The 26,266-nt window shown below is 60.6% G+C and overlaps 1 protein-coding gene and 2 long non-coding RNA genes across 5 annotated transcripts in view; 1 reads left to right on the top strand and 2 right to left on the bottom strand.

Annotated features, from left to right (window-relative positions):
• Positions 1–5,292: 5,292 nt before the first annotated feature.
• LOC120364618 (uncharacterized) lies at positions 5,293–7,656 on the bottom strand. The gene is made up of 2 exons (XR_012514353.1): positions 7,566–7,656; positions 5,293–5,828 (listed from the first exon to the last, which is right to left on the bottom strand). It is a non-coding gene; the product is annotated as an uncharacterized LOC120364618 (long non-coding RNA).
• The window catches only part of TPPP (tubulin polymerization promoting protein), a 34,569-nt gene continuing 15,844 nt past the window's right edge, over positions 7,542–26,266 (top strand). Inside the window, exons 1-2 of one of the 3 annotated variants that reach the window (XM_010343075.3) lie at positions 7,542–7,635; positions 24,416–24,730. In XM_010343075.3, coding sequence (XP_010341377.1) covers positions 24,420–24,730 — 311 coding nt within the window. In that variant the 5' untranslated portion in view covers positions 7,542–7,635; positions 24,416–24,419. Of the gene's footprint in view, positions 7,636–7,922; positions 7,996–8,227; positions 8,728–24,415; positions 24,731–26,266 lie in introns of those variants that run through there. The other 2 variants (XM_039470955.2, XM_003932516.4) reach the window with 2 other exon arrangements.
• On the bottom strand, positions 8,675–13,125 carry LOC141581618 (uncharacterized). Its single transcript, XR_012514355.1, has 2 exons — positions 12,178–13,125; positions 8,675–9,457 (listed from the first exon to the last, which is right to left on the bottom strand). It is a non-coding gene; the product is annotated as an uncharacterized LOC141581618 (long non-coding RNA).

Genomic DNA, 26,266 nt, shown 5'->3' on the forward strand with positions numbered 1-26,266 from the left:
ATGTTGTTTTAATGCCCTTGTGTCTTCAGTTCTGGGTCAGTTTTCATAGACTGTTGTCTGCTTATGGCTCCTATTTCCCTACTTCTTTGTATGCCTAATATTTCTGATTAGATGTCAAAAATCGTTGCCTTCTCTGGTGTTAGATATTTCTGTATTCCTGTGAATATTCCTGAAGACTTCACAGAACTGACAAAATGCATGAATCCACAGGTACATAATGAGTAATTTATGACAAGCTGCATAAATGAAAAGAAGAAATCCACACCTAGGCAAATCTTATTCTGGAATGCAGATAAGATAGAATCTTATCCTGAGATGCAGTTATTTAAGAACAGATTTTTTAAGTGTTTATAGGTGTAAGAGGTGTAAGTGCAGATGTCTTCCATGCTGTATTACATAGTGGTGACATCTGGGCTTTTGGGGTACCCATCACCTGAACATTGTACTGAATAATTTTTCCACCCTCACCACCTTTTAGAGTGTCCCGTGTCTATTATTCCACTCCATATGTCCATGTGTATACATTGTTAAATCCCACTTAAAAGTGAGAACATGTGGTATTTAACTTTTTGTTTCTGAGTTATTTCACTCCGGATGAAGAATGGCCTTCCACCCATCTCCCTCAATATTTGATTTCATCCTTTGTTATGGAGGGGTGGTATTACCTTGTGTATATATGCTACACTTTCCTTAAGCAGTCCCCCACTGATGGAGACTGAGGTGGATCCATTATCTTTTCCATTGTGATAAACATACAAATGCAGGTGGTTTTTCATGTCAGTTATTTCCTTTCCTTTGGTACATACCCAGTAGTGGAGTTGCTGAATCAAATAGTAGTTCTAATTTTTGTTCTTTGAGAACTCTTCATACTGTTTTCCATAAAGATTGCATTAATTTACATTCCCACCAACATGCATTCCCCATTCTCCACGTCTTCACTGAAGTCGCTTGTTTTTAGACTTTAATAATAGCTGTTCTGACTGGTGGAAGATGGTGTCATATTGTGATTCTAATTTCCCTTTCTCTGATAATTAGTGTTGTTGAGCATTTTTATATGTTTTTTGACCACTTTTATGTCTTCTTTTTAAAAATCGCTGTTCATATCCTTTGCCTCTTTTTAATGGGCTTAAATGGTTTGAGTTACTTGTAGATTCTGGATATTAGCCCTTTGTTAGATGCATAGTTAGCAAGTGTTTTCCCACTGTGCAGGTTATCTGTTTACCCTGTTGATAGTTTTGTTTGTTTGTTTGTTTGTTTGTTTGTTGCAGAAGCTTTTTAATTTAAGTTCCATTTCTCTATTTTTGTTTTTGTTGCAGTTGCTTTTCAGGACTTCCTCATAAATTCTTTGCCTAGGCCAATGTCCAGAAGAGTTTTTCCTAAGTTTTCTTCTAGGATTTTCAGTTTTTGGTCTTATGTTTAGGCCTTCAATCCATCTTGAGTTAACTTTTGTGTATGGTGAGAGGTATTGGTCCAGTTTCATTCATCTGCACGTGCCAATCCAGTTTTCCCAGCACCATTTATTGAAAAGGGTGTCATTTCCTCTGTGTATATTTTTATTGACTTTGTGTCTTTACTTCTGAGTCCTCTATTCTGTTCCATTCATCTATATGTCTGTTTTTATACTAGGATCATGCTGTTTTGGTTACTATAGCCTTGTAGTATAAGTTGAAGTCAGGTAATGTGATGCCTTCAGCTTTGTTCTTTTAGCTTTGGATTGCTTTGGCTAATTGGGCTCTTTTTGGGTTCCACGTGAATTTAAGGATTTTTTAAAAATTAGATAGAGATTGTGTTGGGTCCACAGATTGCTTTGAACAGTATGATAATTTTTAACAATATTGATTCTTCCAATCCATGAGCATGGGATGCTTTTCCATTTGTTCATGTTGTATGATTTCTTTCATCAGTGTGTTGTAGTTCTCCTTATAGAGATCTTTCACTTCCTTGCTTAAATATATATCTAGGTAATTTTTGTAGCTATAATAAATGATATTGCCTTCCGGATTTGGTATTTGGCCAGATTGTTATTGATATATAAGAATGCTATTGATTTCTGTACATTAATTTTGTATCCTGAAATGTTACTGAATTCATTTATCAAAGCTAAGAGTTTTTTGGTGGTCTTGATTCAATTTAGCTGTGTCCCCACCCAAATCTTATCTTGAATTGTAGCTCCCATAATTCCCACATGTTGTGGGAGGGACTCCGTAGGCAATAATTGAATCATGGGGCAGTTTTCGCCATGCTGTTCTCATGGTAGTGGATAAGTCTCTCGAAATCTGATGGTAGTATTAGGGGAAACCCCTGTCACTTGACTCTCATTGTCTCATCTGCCACCATGTAAGATATGCCTTTTGCCTTCTGCCATGATTGTGAGGCCTCGCCAGTCATGTGGGATCATACAAACATTTTTTTTGTTTGTTTATAAATTACCCAGTCTTGGGCACGTCTTTACCAGCAGTGTGAAGTGGACTAATACAAGTTTTTACAGCTTTCTATATAGAAGATCATTTCACCAATAGAAAGAGAAGTTTTGGCTCCCTCTTCTCCAATTTGCATTCCCTTTATTTCTTTTTCTCTTGCCTGATTGCTCTGGCCAGGACTTCCAGGGCTATGTTGAATCAGAGTGGTGAAAGTAGGCATCCATGTCTTATACCAGTTCTTAGAGGGAATGATTTCAAGTTTTCCCCATTAAGTATGATGTTGGCTGTGGATTTGTCTTATAAGGCTTTTATTATGTTGAGGCATGTTTCTTTTATGCCTAGTTTGTTGAAGATTTTTATCATGAAAGAGGCTAAATTTAATTGAATGCTTTTTCTACATCAATTCAGCTGATCACATGGTTTTAATCCTTAATTTTGTTCATGTGATGCATCACATTTATTGATTTGCATCCCTGGGGTAAATCCCACCTGATCGGGGTGTGTTCTCTTTTTGATGTGCTGTTGGATTGTATTTTCTAGTGTTTTGTTGAGGATTTTTGCATCTATATTCACAGGGATGTGGATCTGGACGTTTGGTTTTGGTTTTCGTTTTTGTTTTTTGTCTTTGGTTTGGTACCAGAGTGGCATTGGCCTCATAGAATGAGTTAGAGAGAAATACCCCTTCTTCAATTTCGTGGATGGGTGTTGGTTCTTCATATGTTTGGTAGAATCTGGCTGTGAATCCATGTAGTCCTAGGCTGAGTGCGGGCGTCCACACAAGTGAAGCCACTTCTGGCAGTGGGGAATCAACTGCAGGGACAGAAGCTGACCAGGCGCCTTGTGCCTCTGCTCGGAGCAGTCTCGGCTTTACAGAGCTCACTGCCCACTGCCTCTGACAGCCACACCCAGAGCCTCAGCCCCTGCCCTTGCCAGCTGGGTGTGTCCTCTGCACTGCAGACATGAGTGCCTCCCTTCTCTGTGGCCCTCAGCTCTGCAACACCATCCTCTCTCTGGTCCTCCGTGTCTCTGCCAGCCATGGGCTCCTGTCCACATCTGCTGCCCAGCACACTGTCCTACTGCCACGTCCCCACATCCTTCTTCCCTAATGTCGGCAGTGGAACCATGGTAGCAGTGGCTGGCATATTAAGAACATGCTCCAACCAGCTCTGCCTAGGACCGAACACCCACCATGTGGCTTTCCCTCCTCATTAGCAGCTGACCAATGACAACACTGGGCCACAAAGCTCGGCTGCCATTCTCTCCGTCACAAGTGAGTGATAGTGGAGCCAGAGTCAGGGGCCACAAGGCTCAGCTGCCATTCTCTCCGTCACAAGTGAGTGATAGTGGAGCCAGAGTCACTCCCTGGCAGCAAGACCCAGAGCCTGCACTTTAATTCCATGTTCCACAGCAATTCAAACCCAAAAATTGAATTTGGCTTCTTTAAACAAAATAACCAGATGCAATAGTAGCCCAAACACACAGAGGCACATGCACACACACACACACACAGACAACAACACATGGGCACGCAGGTCCAAACACACACATGCATATACACAGACAGGCATGTGCACACACACATACACACAAAGACATGGGCCATGCACACAGGTGCAAACACACATGCATATACACAGACACACAGGCAGGTGCACACATACAGGTGCAAACATGCACACACAGGCATGAGCACATACAGGTGCACAAACAGGTGTGCACACACATGCACAGACACAGGCATGTGCACACACACATGCACACACAGAGACATGCACACACACTGTTGCAAACACAAAGACACAAATACACAGCTGAACATACACAGCTGAACGCACACCAACACACATACTGGCATGCATATGCACACACGCACAGGTGCACACTCACCCACAGGAATGCACAAATACATGCATGCCTCTGCACACACCCTCACATACTTACATGCACACACACATCCCGGCAGACATTTTGCCTAAGCTGCCAAGGTCACCAGGTGATGTGGCTTCAACACCCCCATGAGCCTTCCCAGGCCCCACACTCAGGCAGGCACGTGGTTGCTCCAGTCGGCAGGTGTCACACTGACCACCCGCTCTGACCCCATGCACCCAGGCTGTAGCTTGTCTCCAGCCCGGGGCCCACACAGGAGCTGCTTAGGGTCCCCAGTGGGTCCTGACTGCTCACCTGCTGTGGGCCACACCCCAACAGGGCCCAAAGAAGCCGTTCAGCCCACAGGCTGTCAAAGGACATTCAGCTGTGAGGGCGGGTTCCACTCCTATGGGTCCTCCTGCAGGCTTGGTGGAAGCAGTCCCGCCTCAGCTGCCGGGACCCGGCAACCCCACACTTGGCCTCGGAGTGTTTTTGTTTCTGCTGCACAAATCCCCACAAATCCACCTCTTCCCCCAGGCCCCCGTCCTCAGCACGGGGCTTCCCAGTGAAGCTGGGCTCCAGCCCTGGTCTCCCACTGCAGACGCGGGTGGCCCCAGCGTCTCCCAGCATCCCTTCCGCCCAGGCCTTCCAGGCTACCTACCACACTGCCCTTCCCAACCTCCACTGTCAGCCTGAGCCCCTGCCCACAAAACCCAACCCCAAACCCAGGCAGGTGCGGGCAGAGGGTGCTGGGCAGCTGGGGCTTGTCCCTGAGAGCTGGCCTCCTCCTATGTGACAACTGCCAGGCCTGGTGCTCCCCACTGTGGACGCAGAACCTGTGCAGAAGGCCACGGAGACAACAGCAGGCAGACAGGCACCCCAGCGAACGCTCCTGGTCACTGACGTGGTGCCACAGGTGGAACTGGGACAAGCATCCGTGCTGGGGGTGGGGAGGTTACCACCCAAAAACCTCATATGGACCCAGAACCTCAGAGTAAGACCTTACTTTAAAATAGGATCTTTGTAGATGTAATTCGATTAAAGATTTTGAGATCATCCCGGATTATCCTGGTGGCCCTTAAATCCAGTGACAGTTGTCCTGAAAAGCAAAGGAGGAGACAGACACAAACTTGGTGAAGGAGGCCCCATGAGGACAGAGGCGGGGTGGGGCCGTGTGACCACGCCCAGGGCCGCCTGGAGCCACAGGAGCTGGAAGACGTGGAACCTGCAGGTGCAGGCCTTGGCCTTGGACTTCCGGCCTCCTAAGCCATAAGAGGAAACCTGTGTTCAGCCCTTTTGCAGTGATTTGCTACGAACCCCAGGAAATAGCTTACAAGACACTGCGTGGACGACGTCATTGGGTTTTCAGTAACTGCAGGGTAAAAGGAGGCTGTCCAGGTTTGGGGTGGAGCAAGAGCTGGGGGCAGGGTCACCCCTGGAAGGGCCACTGGACAGGCAGCCACAGCCAGATGAAGGGCCCGCGTGCTGAATCAGGATCCACCTGTCCCGGCGGAGCAAGATCCAGTGCCCTTTCCTGGCGATCTGTAAGGGCCAACGGAACCGACTGTCACCATGAAATACACACCCGTGACCCGAAACCCAGATTTTACCCACAGACATGGAAACAGACTCATGAACACATGGATTCCCCACGGGAGAACCAGGGCCAGATGCACACCCAGCCCGGGTCACTCAGAGACCCAGAAGCCCTTCACTGTGTCTCCTGCACAGAGGCCCCAGCAGCCCCGGTCACTGTGGGTCCTGTGCTGACACCCGGGCAGCCCCGGTCACTGTGTCTCCTGCACAGAGGCCCCAGCAGCCCCGGTCACTGTGGGTCCTGCACAGACGCCCCGGCAGCCCCGGTCACTGTGGGTCCTGCGCTGACGCCCGGGCAGCCCCGGTCACTGTGGGTCCTGCACAGAGGCCCCGGCAGCCCCGGTCACTGTGGGTCCTGTGCTGACGCCCGGGCAGCCCCGGTCACTGTGGGTCCTGTGCTGACGCCCGGGCAGCCCCAGACTCAGCTCTGTCCTCTTCTCATCCTGGGGTGTGGGGTTGCCAGAGCTCCCACAGCCCCCAGGACCCACCGGTGCCCCTGCCTCTCCTCTCCTCCCAAAGGCTCCGGGACGATGTCTGGCTCCGAAGCCTGGCATAACCTCCCACTTCGATTTTATTGTAAAATCACTGCATTTATGTCAAAAGAGAGTTTGTACAGGTTTTGAAAGATGCACTGACGGTCATCGTGTGTCTCATACGACAGTGAGAGCACAAGGAGAGGTCATCTCACGACTTCCACGCCTCGAGTAGGAACTGCCGGAGGCAAAGGGGAGTCGCTCTGGGCTCTGTGGGACGAGGACGCAGCGGAGCCCCACCGGAGCCAGAGAAAAGTGGGACCCCAGCGTGGCCGCCGCTCGGCTCCGGGTTCTCCGGACTTCCCTGCTCCGAGTGTGGAATTTCTCAGAAGAGGAATAGACAGAAACCAGAGGGGAGGAGGGGAAGTGCGGGGCGCGGGACCACCGTGGGGTGGGTGGGGTCCAAGCCGGGCTCCGAGACCTCAGCACCTGCTGCCCAGCACCCAGCACCCTTCTGCCTTCTCCTGCTGCCTCTGCAGGGGCCCGGGGTCTGCGGGACGCCTGGTGCAGGGACAGAGGCAGGGCTGGGGGAGGTCAGCGTCACCGGACACAGTCCAGCTGGAAGTCACCTAAGGCGCCCCTTCCTCCCGGGGGCTGCGCCTCGGCCTCCTCCAGGGAAGGGGCCCCTGTGCCCCTCGAGTCCCAGCACCTAGCACCACGGAGCCGCCCAGTCCGCCTGGCCCCAGAACCTCGTCCGGACAGCTCCGGGCCGAATGCGTCGCCTCGGCAGAGCCTAGCTGGGGGCGCGGGGCAGCAGGTGCCCGAGAAAGACGAGGCTAGAAGAGTGGCCGGGACTGCCGCGCCGCATGCCGGCGACCCGCAGGAAGAGCCAAGGCTGAGGCCCGGGAGAGGCGCGCGCCGCTCCTGCGGGAAGGGCTCGGGCAGCTGCGCTCGGCGCCTGGCACGGACCCACTCCCCGCCCAGGCCGACTCCGGCCTCGGTGCCCCCACCTGGGAGCCCCGTCCCCAGCCTGCGCCCCGCCTCGAGGTCAAAGCACCCCCGCAGCCCGATACTGCCGCTTCCCTGCAGCGTTTGCGGCTCCCTAGAGAATGGGACGCCCAGCACCGTCCCAGCGTCCCCGCGTCCCCGCCGCCAACCCGCCCCGCCCCAGGAGGCCGCGGCCGCGCTCCTCCATCCCGCGCTGCCGCACCGTCCACGCGCGTCCTGCGGGGCGCAGAGATCCGGGTCCGGTCGTCCCCGGGGTCGGGGGCAAGAGCCAGGTGAGGGGCGCCGCAGTCCCTTGCCCAGCGGTTCCCACGGCCCGGCGAGTCGGCCGCGCCCTGCGCCGAGCAGGCGCCGGGTGACCGGCTGGGCCTGCGCGGAGCCGGCCTTGTAAGGCAGAGGCCTCCGTGCGCCCCGCGCGCTCCCCGGGCCGGGTGGGGCGGCGGGGCGGGGCCGCCAATGAGCGCGCGGGGCGGGGCGGGGCGCGGGGAGGGCGCGGGACGCTGGGGGCCGGGGGCGGGCCGGGGCGGGGCGGGGCCTGGCTGGCGCGGGGCGGTGGCGCGAGCGCTCCTCTGGGCACCGGGTCGCGCGCGGCCGAGTCGCGGAGGCGCCGCCGCTGCAGTTGCTGCGTCGCGAAGGTAAGTGGGCGCGGGGCTCGGTCCTGCGGGCGCGGTGCGGGGGCCGCCTGGGGACGCAGACCCCGCCTGTCAGCGCCAGCGGCCACCTGCGCCGCGGCCGCTGCGCCCCCCAAGCTCGCCTGAGCCCCTCTCGAGCCGCCCCGCGCGTCCGTGCGCCCTGCGCCCCCGGGATACCCGGCGGTCGGCGCTGCGTCCTCTGTGCCCGGAGGCGGCGGGGAGGCTGCGCGGGGGCCGCGGGCGGGGGGCTCCGTCGGTCGCGCCAGGGACGGATCTTCGCTTGGCGCTGTGGGCCTTTCTTCGAGCCACGGACGCCCCTGCAGCCCGTCCCTCCAGGCCCTCCCCAGCCCGGGGCTGGAACCCTGTTTATCCGCTCCCAGGCCTAGGGGCCGCGGGTAGGAGGCGTGGGAAATTGGGGCGTAGAGGGGCGGAATGCAGCCGCGGCCCTGCGGCAGATCTTGCGAGATTCCTGGACACAGAAAAGGGCCAGAACCAGCCCTTGGCGAGACCGCGGCGCCGGTCCCGGGGTCCTGACAGCACCGCGTCCTGGCAGGTGGGGCGGCCCGCCGGCCCCCCGCGGAGACGCCGACTTCCCCCGGCCGTGGCTGCCCCCGCGGGCCTGTGGCGATGGAGAGGCGCCTCCAGGACACCTTCCCGCACCCCTGGGAGCAGTGCCCAGGGATCTGAGGAGCCCTTTATTCTGCGGTTTCAGTTACGTAAATGGAGCCAAGGGAGGTGAGAAGCGCGTCCCTCCCGGGCCTTGGCCTTGGCCGGGGCTGCTGTTTTGATAAGGGTTGGGGTTGGGGGGCTGCTGTTTTGATAGGGGTTTGTGTGGGCTGCTGTTTTGATGAGGGTTTGCGTCGTCGCCATCAGTGTCACGCCTGACCCACCTGCCATGTTTATTGGCCCTTCTGGGTGCAGGGACCCTGGGGGACTGACCCCCGCCCACCCTGGCTCCGGACACCCCTCCTGACCTCTCAGGGGTGCTTCCCTGCGCCCAGCAGGTGACCCTGCTCCCTGTGGCCTGGGACCACCTCCGGGGACGCGGGGAGGGGCCGGACCGAGGCCGGGAAGGGGCAGGAAGTGGAGGGGAGCGAGGCAGCTGCAGCCTGATGCCGGCGCCGTAAACTGGGCTCCCGCGACTGTCAGCAGCTCGGTGCCAGCGCCTCGTCCCGCCACGTGATCCTCGGAGGGCCCGTGGGGGAGGGGCGGGCTCCGGGAGCGGCTGCAGACCGCGCGCTTTCGGAGGGTGTGTGCGTTGTCCGGGGAGGGGTGGGGTCCGCCGCTTTCCTGGTTTCTAAAGCGGCCCCTGGTTCCGAACGGCGGCGCGGGCTGTGAGCGCCGCGGTCCGAGCGCAGAGGGTGAGGTCGCGGCGATGCGGCCGCGTGTGCGCGGAGGAAGCGCTGCAGGTCTGCGGGCTGCGTTTCCATCTTGCAGTTGCTGTTGGTCGATCTTCCTGAAGTCCCTGAAGTCGCAATAAATGTTTTAACGGTTATACAAGGTTATAAATGCTTATTGTGGAAATGAGCATATAAATGCTCATATAAATGGTCAAAGGCGGCTTGCTTGGGACGCTCCTCGCCGGAATTTCCCGAGCCTCACACTGGCAGTGGCTGACCTAGGCCTGGGAATCAGAAAACAGGGTTCGAGCACCGGGCTGGGAGGCTGGGCAGGGCAGGGCCTGGAGGGAGGGGCTGCAGGGGCCTCCGTGGGCAAAAGGGGCCTCCTGTGGCCTTTCTTAAAGGCCACAGCGCCACACGCAAGGCCCAGGAGGACTCCCTGAAGAATATTAGGGTCACCCATCGCAGATGGGGCCAGAGAGCTCTCTGGAGAGTCAGGCAGTCTGTCCCCTCCCAGCCTGTGGGAGCCACTCCCTGCAGAGGACGCAGAGAATTAAAAGCTTCCTCGGGAGAGGCCGTGCCAGCAGAGAGCCAAGTCTATTTATAGCCGGTGGTGAGACAGGAGGCGTGTGTGAGAGGGATGCTATCTGTGGCTTCGGGGCCCCCAGGCCAGTGCTGGTCAGCGCCCTGCAGTACCTGGCCCAACCTGGTGCCCTCAGGCAAAAGCGCCTTCGGGAAACACTCCAGGTGAGAAAAAGGCGCCCATCGCCTCTGCCTGGGCTGGGGGAGCCAGGAGGCTGCACCCAGGAGGTTCAAGGCCGGGTGTCAAGTCCATCTGAGCCCACAAACCCTCAGCCAGGAGCCGGGATCAGGCAGCAGAATCTACACACACCCAGTTCCTACTCCTAGAGCAAAAGGTGTTTCCTGGGAAGGAAGGGGTGGAACTGCCTGGGTCAGACCCAGCCACATCTGGGGCTCAGACCTGGTCCCGGCACCCGCGAGCCAAACCCCATGCTGCTCTGCGCCAGTCCTCCTAGGGAGACCGGCTTTCTCTCAGTGTGTGTGTGAGAGGGGAACAGGGGTGCCACAGGGCCGTAACCCCCTATATTCTCCCCAGATGATCCCCCACCCAGGACAGCCCCCACCCAGATGATCCCCCGCCCAGGTGATCTCCTGCCCAGATGATCCCCCACCCAGGGCAGCACCTACCCAGATGATCCCCCACCCAGGTGATCTCCCACCCAGATGATCCCCCACCCAGGTGATCTCCCACCCAGATGATCTCCCACACAGGTGATCTCCCACACAGTTGATCTTCCACCCAGATGACCCCCTACCCAGGACAGCCCCCACCCAGATGATCCCCCACCCAGATGATCTGCCACCCAGATGATCCCCCACACAGGACAGCCCCCACCTGAGGCAGTCCCCACCCAGAGGATCTCCCACCTGGGAAAGCCCCCACCCAGTTGATCTCCCACCCAGATGATCCCCCACCCAGGGCAGCACCTTCCCAGATGATCCCCCACCCAGGTGATCTCCCACCCAGATGATCCCCCACCCAGGTGATCTTCCACCCAGATGACCCCCTACCCAGGACAGCCCCCACCCAGATGATCTCCCACCCAGATGATCCCCCACACAGGACAGCTCCCACCCGGGGCAGTCCCCACCCAGAGGATCTCCCACCTGGGAAAGCCCCCTCCCAGTTGATCCCCCACCCAGATGATCTCCCACTCAGATGATCCCCCACCCAGATGATCTCCCACCCGGGGCAGTCCCACCCGGGGCAGCCCCACCCAGGTGATCCCCACTCTGTAGAACACCCACCCAGGGCAGCCCCCACTTGCTGCATCTCCCACCCATGGTATCCTCCCAAGATGATCTGTCACCCAGGTTTCCTTCCTAAGGCATTCCCCCACAAGGGTTTCCCCCTAAGGTGACATACCCCTCCCAGGACATCCCCTCCCACAGGATCCCCCAGGTCATTCCTTCCCCAAGGCTCTGCCACCCAGGACAACCCCCACAGGGATTCCCCCACACAGGGCATCTTCACCCAGGGTGTCCCCCTCTCCAGGCGCTCCCCCACCCAGGGAATGCCTCTCCCCAGGGAATCCCCCCCCCGACCCAGGGCTTCCCCTACCCAAGGCTTCCCCCCACCCAAGGCTTCCCCCCACTCCCACCCAGGGCTCCCCCCGACCCAGGGCTTCCCCCACATATAGATCTCCACCCAGGGCATTCCCCCCAACCCCGCCAGGGCACCTCCCTGCCAGGGCCTCCAGGGCGCATCAGCTCAGCAGCAGTCCTCAGTGAGGAACCCCCGCCCCAGTTCCGCACGTTAGTTCCTGCGAATGGCTTTGATTGGCCCTGCTGGGTCCCAGGCGGGGAAGGGAGGGCAGGTGCTGTGGGCTGCAGCCCCCTGGAATCACGCCTCGGTTGGGGGGGGGCAGCGCCCCGCAGGAGAGTGGCTCATGGTTCTCAGAAAAAAGAATAAACAGAAACATCAGCTGTCCCTAAGTCTTGCTTCCTGATGCTCGAATGAAGACTATTCTGGGTTCCATGCTCCTCCTCTAACTGTGCAGGCACTGCTTGTGAATTGCAATTTAACGTCTACATGCCCAAATGCATAACTTTCTTTGGGGAAGGAATATAAAAAATTCTTTGCAAAGAGTAGAAGCTAACAACAGCGTTCTGTCTGCACCGAACCAGCTGCCTCCCGCAGCCCCATCCGCTCCGAACGCCGGGCTCCTCTCCTCGTCATGGAAGGGGGAGCCTCTCCTCGGGGCCCCAGCTGCACTGACATCGTTTAAAAGTGAGGTTCTGGAAGGGAAGGGACGTTTCTTACCTTTCCTTAAGCCCAGCAGTTAAGGCCACCAGCAGCCCCTTCCCTGTCGAGTGGGGCTCGGGGAAGCAGCCGGTGCGTTCCTCCGGCAGGCTTGGGGTCCCACGTCTGACTTCTTGGCACGGTAAAAGGTGCCCATCCACGTGGGCTCCGGGTGATTGCTGAGCAGGCGTGGGGTCACAGACCACATTTCTCAGATCCTATAACCTGTAACTTGACACGCCCATTTGTTTACAAATGTCCAGCGTGACCTCTGCCAAGAGAATGTCACCAACAGCCATACCTGCCGGGTGACCTCACACACCTGCTGCCTCCCTCTGGCCATCAGTCCATGGGGCGTGGATGTGGCTTCAACCCCAGGCCTCGGCCCACGTGCCCTCACATCTGACACAGGCGGGCTCCCAGCACCCTTTGCCTCGTCAGGACGCGTGTGACATGCCCTCCTGGCCCACAGAGGCGCCCGAGCTGTGCTCGCCTCACCGTGCCTGCGGCAGCCACTCACTGTTCACCCGCTCACGCTGGCTCCTGCCCAGAAACAGACCAGGCCAGTCCCACCCCACTCAAAGTGCTGCTGGCGCCTGAGGACTGGGGAGCCATGTCCAGGCCCCAGCCAGCCCGGGGATAGTCCCAGCCCCTCCCCCTGCACCCGGGGCACCTGCATCTCCCACCCACGGTATCTCACAGTGACCTGCCCACCGTGGCTGCTTCTGGGGCATCCGCCCTCCCTGCACACATCGGCCCCCGCTTCTCCTAAGGCTGCCCGAGTGCCGGTTTCCTCTGCCCATTTTGCGCGTGGCGCCTCTGCCGCGTCAGCTCCGGTCCCGCCGGTTGCTTGCTGCCCTCTCAGTGCCTGAGGAACCCGGGCCGTGGACGGAGCCACTGGGGTGAAGCTCACGTCAGCCTCCGCTCCCAGCAGCCTCGTTCCCACCGCCTTTGCCTTCCCCAGTGCTACGTGTCCCCAGGCCGCCTGCTGTGAGGGCCCCGCCTGGCACTCGTCACAGTCCATCTGTGGTTCTGGTGCCAGTCATTCTGGGCTGCCTCTTTGTGTTCCAGGAGTGGGACGGGGTCTCACTCCCTGTCTCCATTTTCCCATCGAAGCACAAACCCCTGAGCACCGTGCTTTGGCCTTGGCTTTGCCTGCGTTTTTCACGTTTCACCGGCAGCCAGGCAGCAGACGCTCTGCCGTGCCAGCTCACCTGGGTCAGCCGTGTGCGTGAGGGATCCGTCCCCGCCGCGTCGAGGAGCCGCTATGCCCGGGCGCTCAGCGCTGCTCACGCTCCCGCTGGGAACGCCCACTGTCCCTCCGACCACCGGACCGTCGGCAGGCGCACATCCGCGAAGTTCCCTTGCTTGGCACGCAGGAATGAAGCTGTTGTGGGTGTTCCTGGGATGTTCTTTGGGGCACATGGGCAGGGGTCTCTGTTGGGTCAGTCTGGAAGTGGAGCCGTTGGGTCTGGGGTCCTCGGTGTCCTTACACTCATTAGCTGATGCCAAGCAGTTTCCCAGGGGTTGACGCCGTTCGCACGGCCCGGCCCCGCGGTCTCCTGCTGACCGGCGTCCTGGCCGGCACGTGCCACCGTCAGCTTTTGCAATGAGGCCGTGCGGAAGCGTCTGATTTGCGTTTTCCTGGTCATGCTAACGAAGCTGGGTGCTCTCCACTGACCAAGGGCACTTGGCTACCCCGGTCCTGAGGGGCCTGTTCCCGCTGGCTCCGTTTGTGTGTTCATTCTTACTGATCTGTGGAGGCTCTTTATATTTTCTGAGCCAAGCCAGTAGGAGCCGTGTGTGGCAGACGTCTCCCTCGCCCGGAGCTGCCTTCTCACTCTCTGGATACTTTTTCAATGAGCAGAAGGACTTTCTTTCAACCTGGTGCCGTCTAGGAATCTCTTCCTGCAGGGCAAGTCTGTCTGTGTCCTCGTGACGCGTTTTCCCCTGAGAGGACCTGAGAAGCTCCTTCCCTCCCCTTCCGAGGCGCCTCGATCCGACTGGCAGGGCAGCCCCGCAGCACCAGCCGCAGCCGAACCTTCTCTTAAATCAGCGGATTCCCGCCAAGCAACTTTCCGTCATGCCAGCTGCCTGTACATACACCCTGCATCTTCTCCATGTGCAAACGGGCAACCAGAGGCCGGCTGGGGCTCAGAAGGCCGGTGCCGTCGGCAGCCATGGCCTCATGCCGTCCTGGCCGAGGCGGATCCCCAGGCCTCTGGAGCCCCGTGTGGGCTCAGTGCTACCCGCAGGCCTCTGCAGACTCTTCCCCGTGACGGGTGCTGAGCCTCTGGTCCTGCCCGCTGGGCCACCGTGTCCAGAGAGAGGCCGCTGACAGTTGTCACAGACTGGGGTCAACACAACAGGACCGCATTCCCACACGGTCCTGGAGAGGAAGCCCAGCGTCCAGGCCTCTCAGGGCCCAGTGTCCTTGGGAGACTTGGGGACCCTCCCGCCTCTTCCAGCTCCTGGTGGCTCCAGGCTCCTGGGCGTGTGACGGCGTCACCCCAGTCTCAGCTTCACGGTGACTGTCTTGGTCCATGTGTGCTGGTGTAACGGCAGCACACATGGTAATGGATGAAATGATGCATTCACTTCTCACAGTTCTAGAGGCTGGAGGGTGCAAGGTCAAGGTGTCTGACAAGGGCCCCTTCCCTGCTTCCGGGGCAGGGCCCAGCGGCCGCGTCCTCACGCCCCTGCCCTCTGACCGGGCATTCCTTCACTTGCTGGAGCCTGGACCCCATGGCTTCATCTTGTCCCCCAGACGCTGTAGCCCTCAGTGCCTCCTCCACGGGGTTAAGTTTCAGCGTGGATTTTGGAGGGACAGATTCAGCCCGTAGCACCGTCTCTTCCCTCTGTGTCCTCTCTCCTGCCTCTTGTAGGTAGAGAAACTTGCCACTGGATTTAGGGCTCAGCTGTGGATGATCTGGGATGATCTCATTTACAGATCCTTTTCCAAACAAGGTCGCATTCACTGCTTCTGGGGATTAGATGGGGGCACCGTTCAGCCCAGAGCTGGCCCGGCCCCAGCTGCCCGAAGGTGCCTGGGACCTGGAGCCTCGAGGGCGACCCAAGGGCAGTGACTGGACTGGGTGGGGCAGGGTCCTCCTGCATCTGGCGCTCAGTGAAGCTGCACTGGATGAAGAACTGACCTCTGGTTCTATAGTGGCCTGTAACGCGCTGTGCCCACCGTGAGACCCCTAGCTGTGTTCTCCTGTAACCCATTGTGCCCCCGTGAGACCCCCCGGCTGTGTTCTCCTGTAAGCCACCGTGCCCCCCGTGAGACGCCCCAGCTGTGTTCTCCTGTAAGCTACTGTGTCCCCCATGAGACCCCCGGCTGTATCTTCCTGTAACCCGCTGTGCCCCCCATGAGACCCCTGGCTGTGTCTTCCTGTAACCCGCTATGCCCCCCGTGAGACCCCTGGCTGTGTCTTCCTGTAACCCGCTGTGCCCCCCATGAGACCCCCCGCCTGTGTCTTCCTGTAACCTGTTGTGTCCCCGTGAGACCCCCCTGCTGTGTTATCCTGTAACCCACTGTGCCCCCCCCGAGACCCCGGGCTGTCCCCTTGGGAGGTACCTTCAGTGGAGGCAGGCCCCACTGTGTCTGCAGCCACTGGGTCTCCGACGTGGATGATGGCGTGAGCCAGCTGGAATCTGTCTTTCATTCCCTTTGGGGTGCTCTGTCGGCAGCATGTCCTGTGTGGTGCTTTAGAGAAATGGTGTTGGCGCTGGGCGATGGGCACTGGGGATGTGGTTTCGCTCTCACGTGGACCTTGGACGGTCTCTGAGCTGGGTCCTTTGCAGAGTCCGGGAGCCCCTCGCACCTCCCTCCCTCCCACGGTTGAGTGGGTGCTCCTGGAGCCCCGGCGTCGGTGGCCTGGACGGTCAGCCGTGGTGCTCTGGAACATTCCGTCCTCCCGTCCGCATCTCCCGGCCATCCTTAGACCTGAGTCTCCCACTCAGGAGGGATCTGCCGAGTGGACTGGGGGTTTTCTCTGTGGCTGCCCCATCCCTAGACCTGGGTGCAGACAGGCTCCGGTGGCTGCCTCCAAAGTGGCCGTGCTGAGAGCTGTGAGGGCCACGCCCTGCAGGTGGGGGCTGGGGTGGGGCCAGGATGTGGTTCCCAGAGGCGGAGGACACCAGGTGCTGGGTGCTGGGCTGCCCCCTGTTGACCTGAGAAGCCCCTGAGCATCCATCTCTCTTCTGAGGGTGGAGGGAGGGTGGACGGAGGTGGCCAGGGCTGGGCAGCCCCTCGCCCGTCCCCCACTTACCGGAAGGCTCCTTGTGCAGAGCCCCTCCCACCCCATGGGCCTTGGGAGAGTGTGAAGCCTGCCCTGTCCTGCCCAGGCCTGGGGCACGTGGCTGTGGTGAGTGGCAGGGGCCCCATGCAGGATGGCTGGAGGGCCCCACACAAGACGGCCAGGGTAGGAGCGTGGCGTGCTGGGGACGCCCCCACAGGTCTCAGCCCCGGCCTCCTTCCCCCACTTCCCTGGGGACTGCACGCTGCCTGGGCCTCAGGGTCCCTGAAGAGCAGGAGCCCGACCTCAGGTCCTCTCTGGCAGGGCCTCTGCCCTGGCCTGGAGACCCCATCCTGGTGACCTCTCTGGACCAATAACCTCTCAGGACCGTGACCCCTCAGGACGGTGACGTCTCAGGACCGTGACCTCTCAGGACCGTGACCCCTCAGGACGGTGACCTCTCAGGACCATGACCTCTCAGGACCGTGACCCCTCAGGACCGTGACCCCTCAGGACCGTGACCTCTCAGGACCGTGACCCCTCAGGACCGTGACATCTCAGGACCGTGACCTCTCAGGACGGTGACCTCTCAGGACCGTGACCCCTCAGGACCGTGACCCCTCAGGACCGTGACATCTCAGGACTGTGACCTCTCAGGACGGTGACCTCTCAGGACCGTGACCCCTCAGGACCGTGACCCCTCAGGACCGTGACCTCTCAGGACCGTGACCCCTCAGGACCGTGACCTCTCAGGACCGTGACCCCTCAGGACCGTGACCCCTCAGGACGGTGACCTCTCAGGACCGTGACCCCTCAGGACCGTGACCCCTCAGGACCTCTCAGGACCATGACCCCTCAGGACCCCTCAGGACGGTGACCTCTCAGGACCGTGACCCCTCAGGACTGTGACCCCTCAGGACCGTGACCTCTCAGGACCGTGACCCCTCAGGACAGTGACCTCTCAGGACCCCTCAGGACAGTGACCTCTCAGGACCGTGACCGCTCAGGACAGTGACCTCTCAGGACCTCTCAGGACCGTGACCTCTCAGGACCGTGACCCCTCAGGACCGTGACCCCTCAGGACCGTGACCTCTCAGGACCTCTCAGGACCGTGACCCCTCAGGACCTCTCAGGACCATGACCCCTCAGGACCCCTCAGGACGGTGACTTCTCAGGACCGTGACCTCTCAGGACCGTGACCCCTCAGGACCGTGACCCCTCAGGACTGTGACCCCTCAGGACCTCTCAGGACCATGACCCCTCAGGACCCCTCAGGACGGTGACCTCTCAGGACCGTGACCTCTCAGGACCGTAACCCCTCAGGACCGTGACCCCTCAGGACCGTGACCTCTCAGGACCTCTCAGGACCGTGACCCCTCAGGACCTCTCAGGACCATGACCCCTCAGGACCTCTCAGGACCATGACCCCTCAGGACCCCTCAGGACGGTGACCTCTCAGGACCGTGACCCCTCAGGACCGTGACCCCTCAGGACCGTGACCTCTCAGGACCTCTCAGGACCATGACCCCTCAGTACCCCTCAGGACCGTGACCTCTCAGGACCGTGACCTCTCAGGACCTCTCAGGACCGTGACCCCTCAGGACCTCTCAGGACCATGACCCCTCAGGACCCCTCAGGACCGTGACCCCTCAGGACCTCTCAGGACCGTGACCTCTCAGGACTGTGACCTCTCAGGACCATGACCCCTCAGGACCCCTCAGGACCATGACCTCTCAGGACGCGCATGCTGGGGTGGCCCGGCTGAGTGTGCCTGCCTAGCCTCTGAGTGGGGTGTGCTCTCAAGGGTGCGGTGGGGACTGTGCTGAGCTGACACTGGGCTGGAGTGGCTCATCATCCTGCTTCCTACACTGCAGGGGGGCGCCTTGGACTCAGAAACTGCCAGCTTCGTCCTGCTTGGGAGCTCTGACCGCCTGACAGGCAGACTGGCCGAGAAGTGTAGGGACACTCACGTGGAGTGCCGTGGCATGGAGCGGCGAGTGCCACGCGATGGTCCTGAGAAACAGGAACAGCGTGCCGAAGGGCTGCGCCGTGCTCACATGGGCGCTGAAATGGGGGACTGGTGGGGGCTGTGCGGGGCCCACCCTGGCATGGCAGGTCCTGAGCCGCCCGGTTCCCCAGCCCTGTTTACTCGGGCAGCACCCCCTCGGCAGAAGGGGCCGGGTCCTCGGAGGAGCCTCGGCGGGACAGGGCGGGCGGGCGAGTTCCACAGGGCTCTGTCCACCCCTTCCCTGTGAGGGCAGCTTTTCCTTCTGGGGCTTCGGTCACTGTGGTCTCTGATGTTGCTGTTCCCTTGACCAGTGGGGGCCTCCGGAGCCGAGAGCCATCCAGGGTGAATGTCCGGTGGGCAGCGTGAGGCCAGGACTGCCCTACGGGGCCCAGCAGGCACCTTGGAGTCAGGCTGTCCCCTCAGCCTGCGTGGGCCCCTGGCGCCTGGTCTCCCTCGGGGCTCCGCCATGGCTGCGCTTCCGATGTACTCGGGGGCTGCTCCCCCAGGTCTCCGGCCCCCTCCCCTACCTCGGTCAACATCCTGGAGCCAGGCTGTGATGAAGCCTCCAGAGGGTCGTCCCGGGGCCTCAGTGCCAAGGTGGGACGTGTGGCCATGGGACATTGGAGGGTCCATCAGGCCCCCAGGAGCGTTTCCACCTGCGGGCCCGAGAGCGTGCCCTGCTGGCCGTGGGGTCTGGCCCTGGCATTTCCCAAACAGGAGTGGGGTTTAGCGACAGCCATGTCCAGGGAATCTGGGAGGGCCGAGGGCCGTGGTGACGGCTGGCCTGGGGTGGCGGGCGCTCCCTTGGACAGGACTTGGGTGTAAAGGTCCAGCGGCACCACACCCACCTGAGCCTGGGGAGGCCGGGCACCCGCATGGGAACGCACCATGGACACAGGACCAGGGACCCCCGAGGTGCCCGGTACGCGCTCCCACCCACAGGGCCTGGGGCAGCGCCTGTCACCAGCCCAGAGATGCCGGAATCCTGCCGCGCACCGTGGGGTCTGCCTGTTTCCCAATCCGATGGCGGCATGGCGGCCCCTCACACTCCCTGGTGCCAGTGCCCTAAGCAATGGGTGCTTTGCCCTGAGAAGGAAGGGGTTGCTGAGAGGCGTCCAAGCCAGCATGGCCCCTGCCAGGGACATCCTGCGGTCATAGCACGTTGGACGCCTGGGCAGCATCTCCAAGGGCTCAGAAGAGGGAGCGGCCGCCACCCAAGTCCCCAGGCCTCCAAATCACCAGGGAGGCCGTCGTCACCCATGAACAGGGAGTCCTCCAGGGCACAAGCACCGGCTCCTGACAAGCAGAGGCACGCCGGGCTCCGGGGACCCGGGTTGCCAGAAGGTTTGGGTTGAGTGTGATGTGGGAGCTGGTCACTTCTCGAGGAATGCTCGCCTCTGGGTCCCGGAGCGGTCCACTCGCTGCCATCAGGGAGCATCTGTCTCTACAGAGACAGCTTCTCCCTCGGGCTGTGCCTGCACAGCCATCTGGGTACGAGGGAGATGGGGGGGCTGCACCCCTTCAAGGATGAGGAGGCTGAGGCCCAGGCACCTGACCCACCGCGGGCACCTGTCTGAGAGAGCTCTGGGGCTCAGTGGGTGCAGCCGGAGGCCCCTCTTGCTGGTGGCTACTCCAGGGCAGGTGGAGCTGTCAGGTCACCCCCGGACTGGTCCAGCCCAGCACAGCCCAGGAGGCCTTCAGGACACCCGCAGCCAGGACAGAGGTTCCTGGGGAGGGCTGGGCCTGAGCAGGGCTGGGGGCCAACTCTGGGGTCTCAGGCCCCAGGGAGGGATGATGAGCTGAGAGGGTGGTGGCTCTGCCTCTGCCCCTGACCTGGCACTCCTGCACAGCCCGGCCACCAGCCCCCTCCAGCCGTCCACGTGGAGAGCGGTCGTGTGGGCTGTCGGTGCCATCCCCACCTGGGCATGGGCAGTGAACAAGGGGTCGTGGTGGGGGGTAAAGGGGAGCGAGTGAAGGAGGGAGGGGTCCTGGGACGGGAGGGGCACCTGGTTGCTGACAGGCAGGGAGGGTTTGTTCCATGGGCATGGTCAGAATTCAGGCAGCGCCTGCAGGCAGAGCCCTGGATTAGAGGCAGGAGGAAGGGCGGGCACGGTAAGCACAGACAGGCGGCTCCGTCTCCCCCTCCCGCTCCGGTGTGTGGCCACGCGTCCTGCTCCTCCAGACCCCGGAGCAGCCTGACACTCCTCCCACAGGAGCACCATGCCTGATTTGTTCTGTCATTTTTAGTTTAAAAACCTTTTTAAAATATTTTGTTACGTTAACGCATGTTTGAGGTGAGCCAAAACTACAAGAACCCAGAGCAGTGACCCCGGATGGGCTCTGGGTCTCCGGAGGGGGCTCTGCTGTCTGTGGCGTGCCGGGGCCCGACCCCTCTGCAGCCCCCAAGGGGCGTTCCGAGCCCCTCGCCCGCACCCGAACCCTCCTGTCCAGACAGCGAAGTCTGGGAGCTCTGAGGCAGGTCCCGTGTGAGACCCCTGGGCACGCGTTTCCGGCCGCCGGCGTCTGAGGCCGACGCTGCCCCACCCGTCGGTGCAGAAGGGCCCGGGCCGAGCTGAGGCGGGGTCTGCTTTTCCCTGCAGACCCTCCGGGGCTGGCCCTCGGGCCTCCCAAGCGCCGTGGCCGCGCTCCGGTGTGGTGGCCGGCCGTGGGCTCCCGCGTCGGCTCCTTCCGCCAGCTGTCGATGGCTCTCGCCCTCCTCTTCCTGGGAAGCTGGCAGTCGCCAAGCACCTCAGCGGGGGCTGTGGCCACGCCTCGAGCTCACACCCACTGCAGGTGGCCTCGCCTGAGTGGGGACAGTCGATGTGGGGGTCAAAGTCCCGGCTGGAAGCGTTTTCCTCAGACCCCTGCTCCTCTCTGCCCTCTCCCCCACGGCCCCACCGTGCTCCCGTGGGCGCCGTCTCACGCGGCTTGCTGTAATGGGAGGGGTCGAGCCCAGCAGGGACTCAGGCCCACGCAGGCACAGGGGCCGCGTGCCGGGCCGTTCTCACGCACCGAGACTCCACCTGCCCCGGTCTGTGCTCCTGTGCGTCCTCTTCCGCCGGCCTCCCTCTGACCTGCCTCAGTTTCTCCTCTTTGCTGCCCGATGTTTCATTGCTGATTTGCCTTTCACTTGTCCCGACTGAAGGCCTCATGAGGACAGGACCTTTGTGTCCCGCTCAGCCCTCCAAGGCCAGTCTCCAAGTTTATTTACTTATTTTTATTACACTTTAAGTTCTGGGGCACACGTGCAGATCATGCTGGGTTGTTACATGGGTATGCTCACGCCGTGGTGGTTTGCTGCCTCCACCCCCGGTCACCTACATTAGGCATTTATCCTAATGTTATCCCCCCACCCCCCCACGCCCTGCTCTCCATTCCATAGGCCCTCAACCCCCCAGCAGGCCCCAGTGTATGATGCTCCCCTCCCTGTGTCCATGTGTTCTCATTGTTCAGCACCCACTTTCGAGTGAGAACATGAGGTGTTTAGTTTTCTGTTCCTGTGTTAGTTTGCTGAGAATGATGCTTTCCAGCTTCATCCACGTCCCTGCAAAGGACATGAACTCATCCTTTTTTATGGCTGCATAGTATTCCATGGTGTATCTGTGCCGCATTTTCTTTGTCCACTCTGTTATCGATGGGCATTTGGGTTGGTTCCAGGTCTTTGCTATTGTGAACAGTGCTGCAGCGAACAACCGTGTGCATGCATCGTGCAAACCGTGGGCTGATGGGCCGGGACGTCCTTCGTGAGCCCAGAAGGCAGCTCCGAGGGGCTGCCCTCATCCCTCTGCTCCCAGCCAGGCCCCACAGGGCAGGCTCTCGGATGACTCGCTGAGGTGTGTGAATACGGGTCCTTGTTCAGGCGCGTCCCCTCCCAGATGAGAACATGAGAACACAGAATGCAGCCCTGAGTTTGAAGCATCCCAGAAGGTTCGTTCTCTCTCGCCCGCACGCCCCCCGCAGTTCTGGGTGCTCACAAACCTGTCATTGCTTCCAGTAATTTCCCACTTGGTCCTCCTGCCCAGAGTCCCCTGCTGCTGAGGCCCGGGGGAAACAGGTCAGGCCTGTGAGAAGCTCCTGTTTCAGACAAAGAAACGGTGTCAGCGAGGAAACTGGAAACTGTTCCCGGCTTGACACCCGACGCGGCCCTTCCACCCCCGGGATCCCGCCCCACCCGGCCCTGCCCCACCCCTGGGATCCTACCCCACACGGCCCTTCCACCCCCGGGATCCTGCCCCACACGGCCCTGCCCCACCCCCGGGATCCTGCCCCACATGGCCCTGCCCCTGACTCGGTCCTACCCTTGTGCCCCCCTCGGGGTTGGCATCTGCATTTTCAGTGCCTTTCTGGGAAAGGGGTGAACGGGTGGGACCTGAGGCCCTGAAGGTCCTCAATGTAGGGAGTGCCCCGGCATTTTTTCCAGCTGTTTTGGGGGAATTTGTGGGATCTCAAGGTCATCAGGGGCCACCCACAGGACCCCCACAATGACGGAGCACACTTTGGCCATGACTGGTGCTGAGAACTCTAGCTCTGAGAGGGCACCGTGGGGCCCAGGATTGGGACATGCACCTGTGTCCTCGGCACGGACCCTCCCACCTGCTCTTGTGCCTGTGTGTGGAGGCCCATGTGCAGCTCCTGGCGTGGTGCTGACGAGTGACCTGGTGTCCAGGCCCCTCGGGGAAGCGGCTGTGGTGCCCTGAGTCTGATACCGCACACTGGGTCCTTCGGGGCCTGACTGGGTCTCACCGGAGGCCACGTGTGGTGGAGAGGCGGCCTCCGCAGCCCACGACTGCACCACTGCGATGCCCTGCATCCCTGAGCCCTGCCTGGGCAGCACCCCTGTCTTTTCAACCCCATGGCCCAGCAGCCTGCTTGGCGCCGGGTGCCTTGCAAAGTCCAGGGGGTGTCCCTGCAACACCCTCCTGCCACCTCAGCCCTGAACATTCACAGTCCCCTCCCCTGGCTGGGGCCACCTCATGCTCAGCAGGCCCTGAGCTCCTGGGCAGAGCCTCCTCGGGCACCCCCAGAGCCACCATACACCCTCCCCAACCCAAAGCTCCGTCTCCAGTTAGAGGCTCTGCACTATGGTGATAGCAGCTGTCACACGACTGCTGTGGACCCCCTGGAAGAGGGTGACGCATCATGCACCCCAGAGGAGGGCATCCCCTCATGGATGCCAGGGAGGGTGTGACCCGAGGTGTCAACCAGAGCTGCAGAGCGGGCGTCCACAGGAGGAGCAGTGGAACTGTGGCATGGGGACCCAGAAAGGCAGTGTAACTGTGGCATGGGGGACACGGAAAAGTAGTGGAACTGTGGCATGGGGGACACGGAAAGGTAGTGGAACTGTGGCATGGGGGACACGGAAAGGTAGTGGAACTGTGGCATGGGGGACACGGAAAGGCAGTGGAACTGTGGCATGGGGACCCGGAAAGGCAGTGGAACTGTGGCATGGGGGACACGGAAAGGTAGTGGAACTGTGGCATGGGGGACACGGAAAGGCAGTGGAACTGTGGCATGGGGACCCGGAAAGGCAGTGGAACTATGGCATGGGGACCCGGAAAGGCAGTGGAACTGTGGCATGGGGACCCGGAAAGGCAGTGGAACTGTGGCAGGGGGACCAGAAAAGCAGTGGAACTGTGGCATGGGGAGACCTGGGATAGGCTTTGATGCTGCCAGGTCACACCGTGAGCCTCCTTGGCCTAGAGCCCCTGGGCACCCAGCTCGGCTCCCACCCTGGGCTCTGCTGTGCTGCTGGCTTTATCCGGCTTAGGGGGTCCTTGACCCACTGACGGCGGCGGGCAGAACCTCACTTGGCTCAGCTCTGTCCGGCAGCTGGACAGAAGTGCCCCAGTTCCGAGTGTCTGAGGGGCCTCGCGCCCAACCCCAGGAGGGCCTGCCTGGCTCAGCCCTTGCCACGTCCTGGTGGTCTTTGGCACAGCGGGTCTCCTGTGTGCCGCCCGGGTCAGTCAGGACGTGGCCTGGGTGACACCTCTCTCTTCTCCTTCCTCCACAGCAACATGGCTGACAAGGCCAAGCCCGCCAAAGCTGCCAACAGGACGCCCCCCAAGTCCCCGGGGGACCCCTCGAAGGACAGGGCAGCCAAGAGGCTGTCGCTGGAATCGGAGGGTGCCGGTGAGGGGGCGGCTGCGGCCCCCGAGCTCAGCGCCCTGGAGGAGGCCTTCCGGCGCTTCGCCGTGCACGGGGACACCAGGGCCACCGGGAGGGAGATGCACGGGAAGAACTGGTCGAAGCTGTGCAAGGACTGCCAGGTGATCGACGGCAGGAACGTGACGGTCACCGACGTGGACATCGTCTTCAGCAAGATCAAGTGAGTGTGCCGGCCTCGAGCCCAAAGCCTCGCCTGTGGGGTCTGCGACTCTGAGTCCCTGGGTGGGCTCTGTGGGGAGTGGGCCATGGGGAGGTGGAGCGGGTCGTGCTTCGAGACCCCACCCTTCTCAGAAGCAGCCCAGACACAGGAGTCTGAACGTGCCCTCTGGGCATCCGGGGAGCAGGGGTCCTGGCATTGCCGGACCCCTGGGTGCCATGTCCCGAGCGGCCCCATGGTCTCTGGGGGCTGGGCATGGGAGGTGGCCTGAGGGCTGTCTGGCCTCGGAGACACCTTGGAGTGAACACTGCACCCTGAAGTCCGGAAGCTGTGGCTGGGATCACTGGGCCGCCCCAGGAATGGGGATGGGGCCTGCCTGGAGCCCGGAGAGGCAGGTGGCTGCTGGCGGGCAGAGCTCCCGACCCTCCGCGGGCTGGCTCAGGGGCTGAGTCTGTGGGGTGGGGCGCTTGCGTCCCGGGCATGGAGCTGGCCTCTCGGCTGTCCCCAGCCCCTCCCACAGCTTTTGTGTCACTTCACTGCTGCCTGGGGACTCCCACGGGCCCCAAAACAGCAAAGGGTACCAAGGGAGCAGCAGCAGCCACCGCTGTGAAACCACATTGCGCCGCGCGCTGTGCGTCTTGTGTGCGTGTGTGTTTTTGTGTGTGCACACATTTGTTGCTGTGTCAACTGTGTGCCTGTTTTCTCCCGGACGCTGGGAAGCACGCAGAGGCACGCTGACACGCCCCGCTGCACTGACCACATGTCCTGACACCCCATGTGACTGCGCCTGATGAAAGCAGCGGCTCCCCCGAGCCCCGGCTCCAGCCCCGTCCCGCCTCCTGGGTGGAAATGGCTCTATCTCATTTCGACTGTGCTCCTGCGTCACCTGCCGCCAGTGTGATCCATTTCGGTCCCATGTCGCGGCAACCCCATCACCTCTTTCACCTCAGAGGTCCTGCCGCCTTCCCACCAGCAACCTTGGCTTTTCGAGGGGCCGGGCTGTGGGGCAGACACCCCGTGCTGAAGGCCGTGGGGGCTCACGTCTGCAGCCCCAGCACCCCATCTGCCTGCTCTGGGTGGGCCCTGCGGCCTTTGCAGCGGTGCCGTCTCTGCCGCGCTCCATGGCGATGTCGCGCGTGTCCCCTGGGTCTCGGTTGTCTCCTGGGTCGTGTGTGTTCCTGGACTCTGTGTGCCCTGCTGAGCTTCCTGTTGTGTGTGGCACCTTTGAGTGCATCCGAGGGCGTTTGGGTTTGGAAAGTTATGATTGCCTGGCGCGGTGGCACGTGCCTGTCACCTGTCATCCCAGCTACTCGGGAGGCTGAGGGAGGAGGAGTTCTGGGCTGTAGTGTGCTGTGCCGGTCCGGCGTCCGCGAGAAGTTCAGCATCAATATGGTGACCTCCTGGGAGTGGGGAACCGCCAGGCTGCCTAAGGAAAGTTATGCTGGAAAAGTTGTGAAAACACCCGAAGGATGCCTGAGCCTGGACTCTCTCTCCAGCCAACTGACTGCCTCTCAGGCTGCCCCAGCTCTAGGGGATGGC

Source organism: Saimiri boliviensis, chromosome 1 (genome assembly GCF_048565385.1).
Source record: "Saimiri boliviensis isolate mSaiBol1 chromosome 1, mSaiBol1.pri, whole genome shotgun sequence".
Classification (NCBI taxonomy): Eukaryota; Metazoa; Chordata; class Mammalia; order Primates; family Cebidae; genus Saimiri; species Saimiri boliviensis.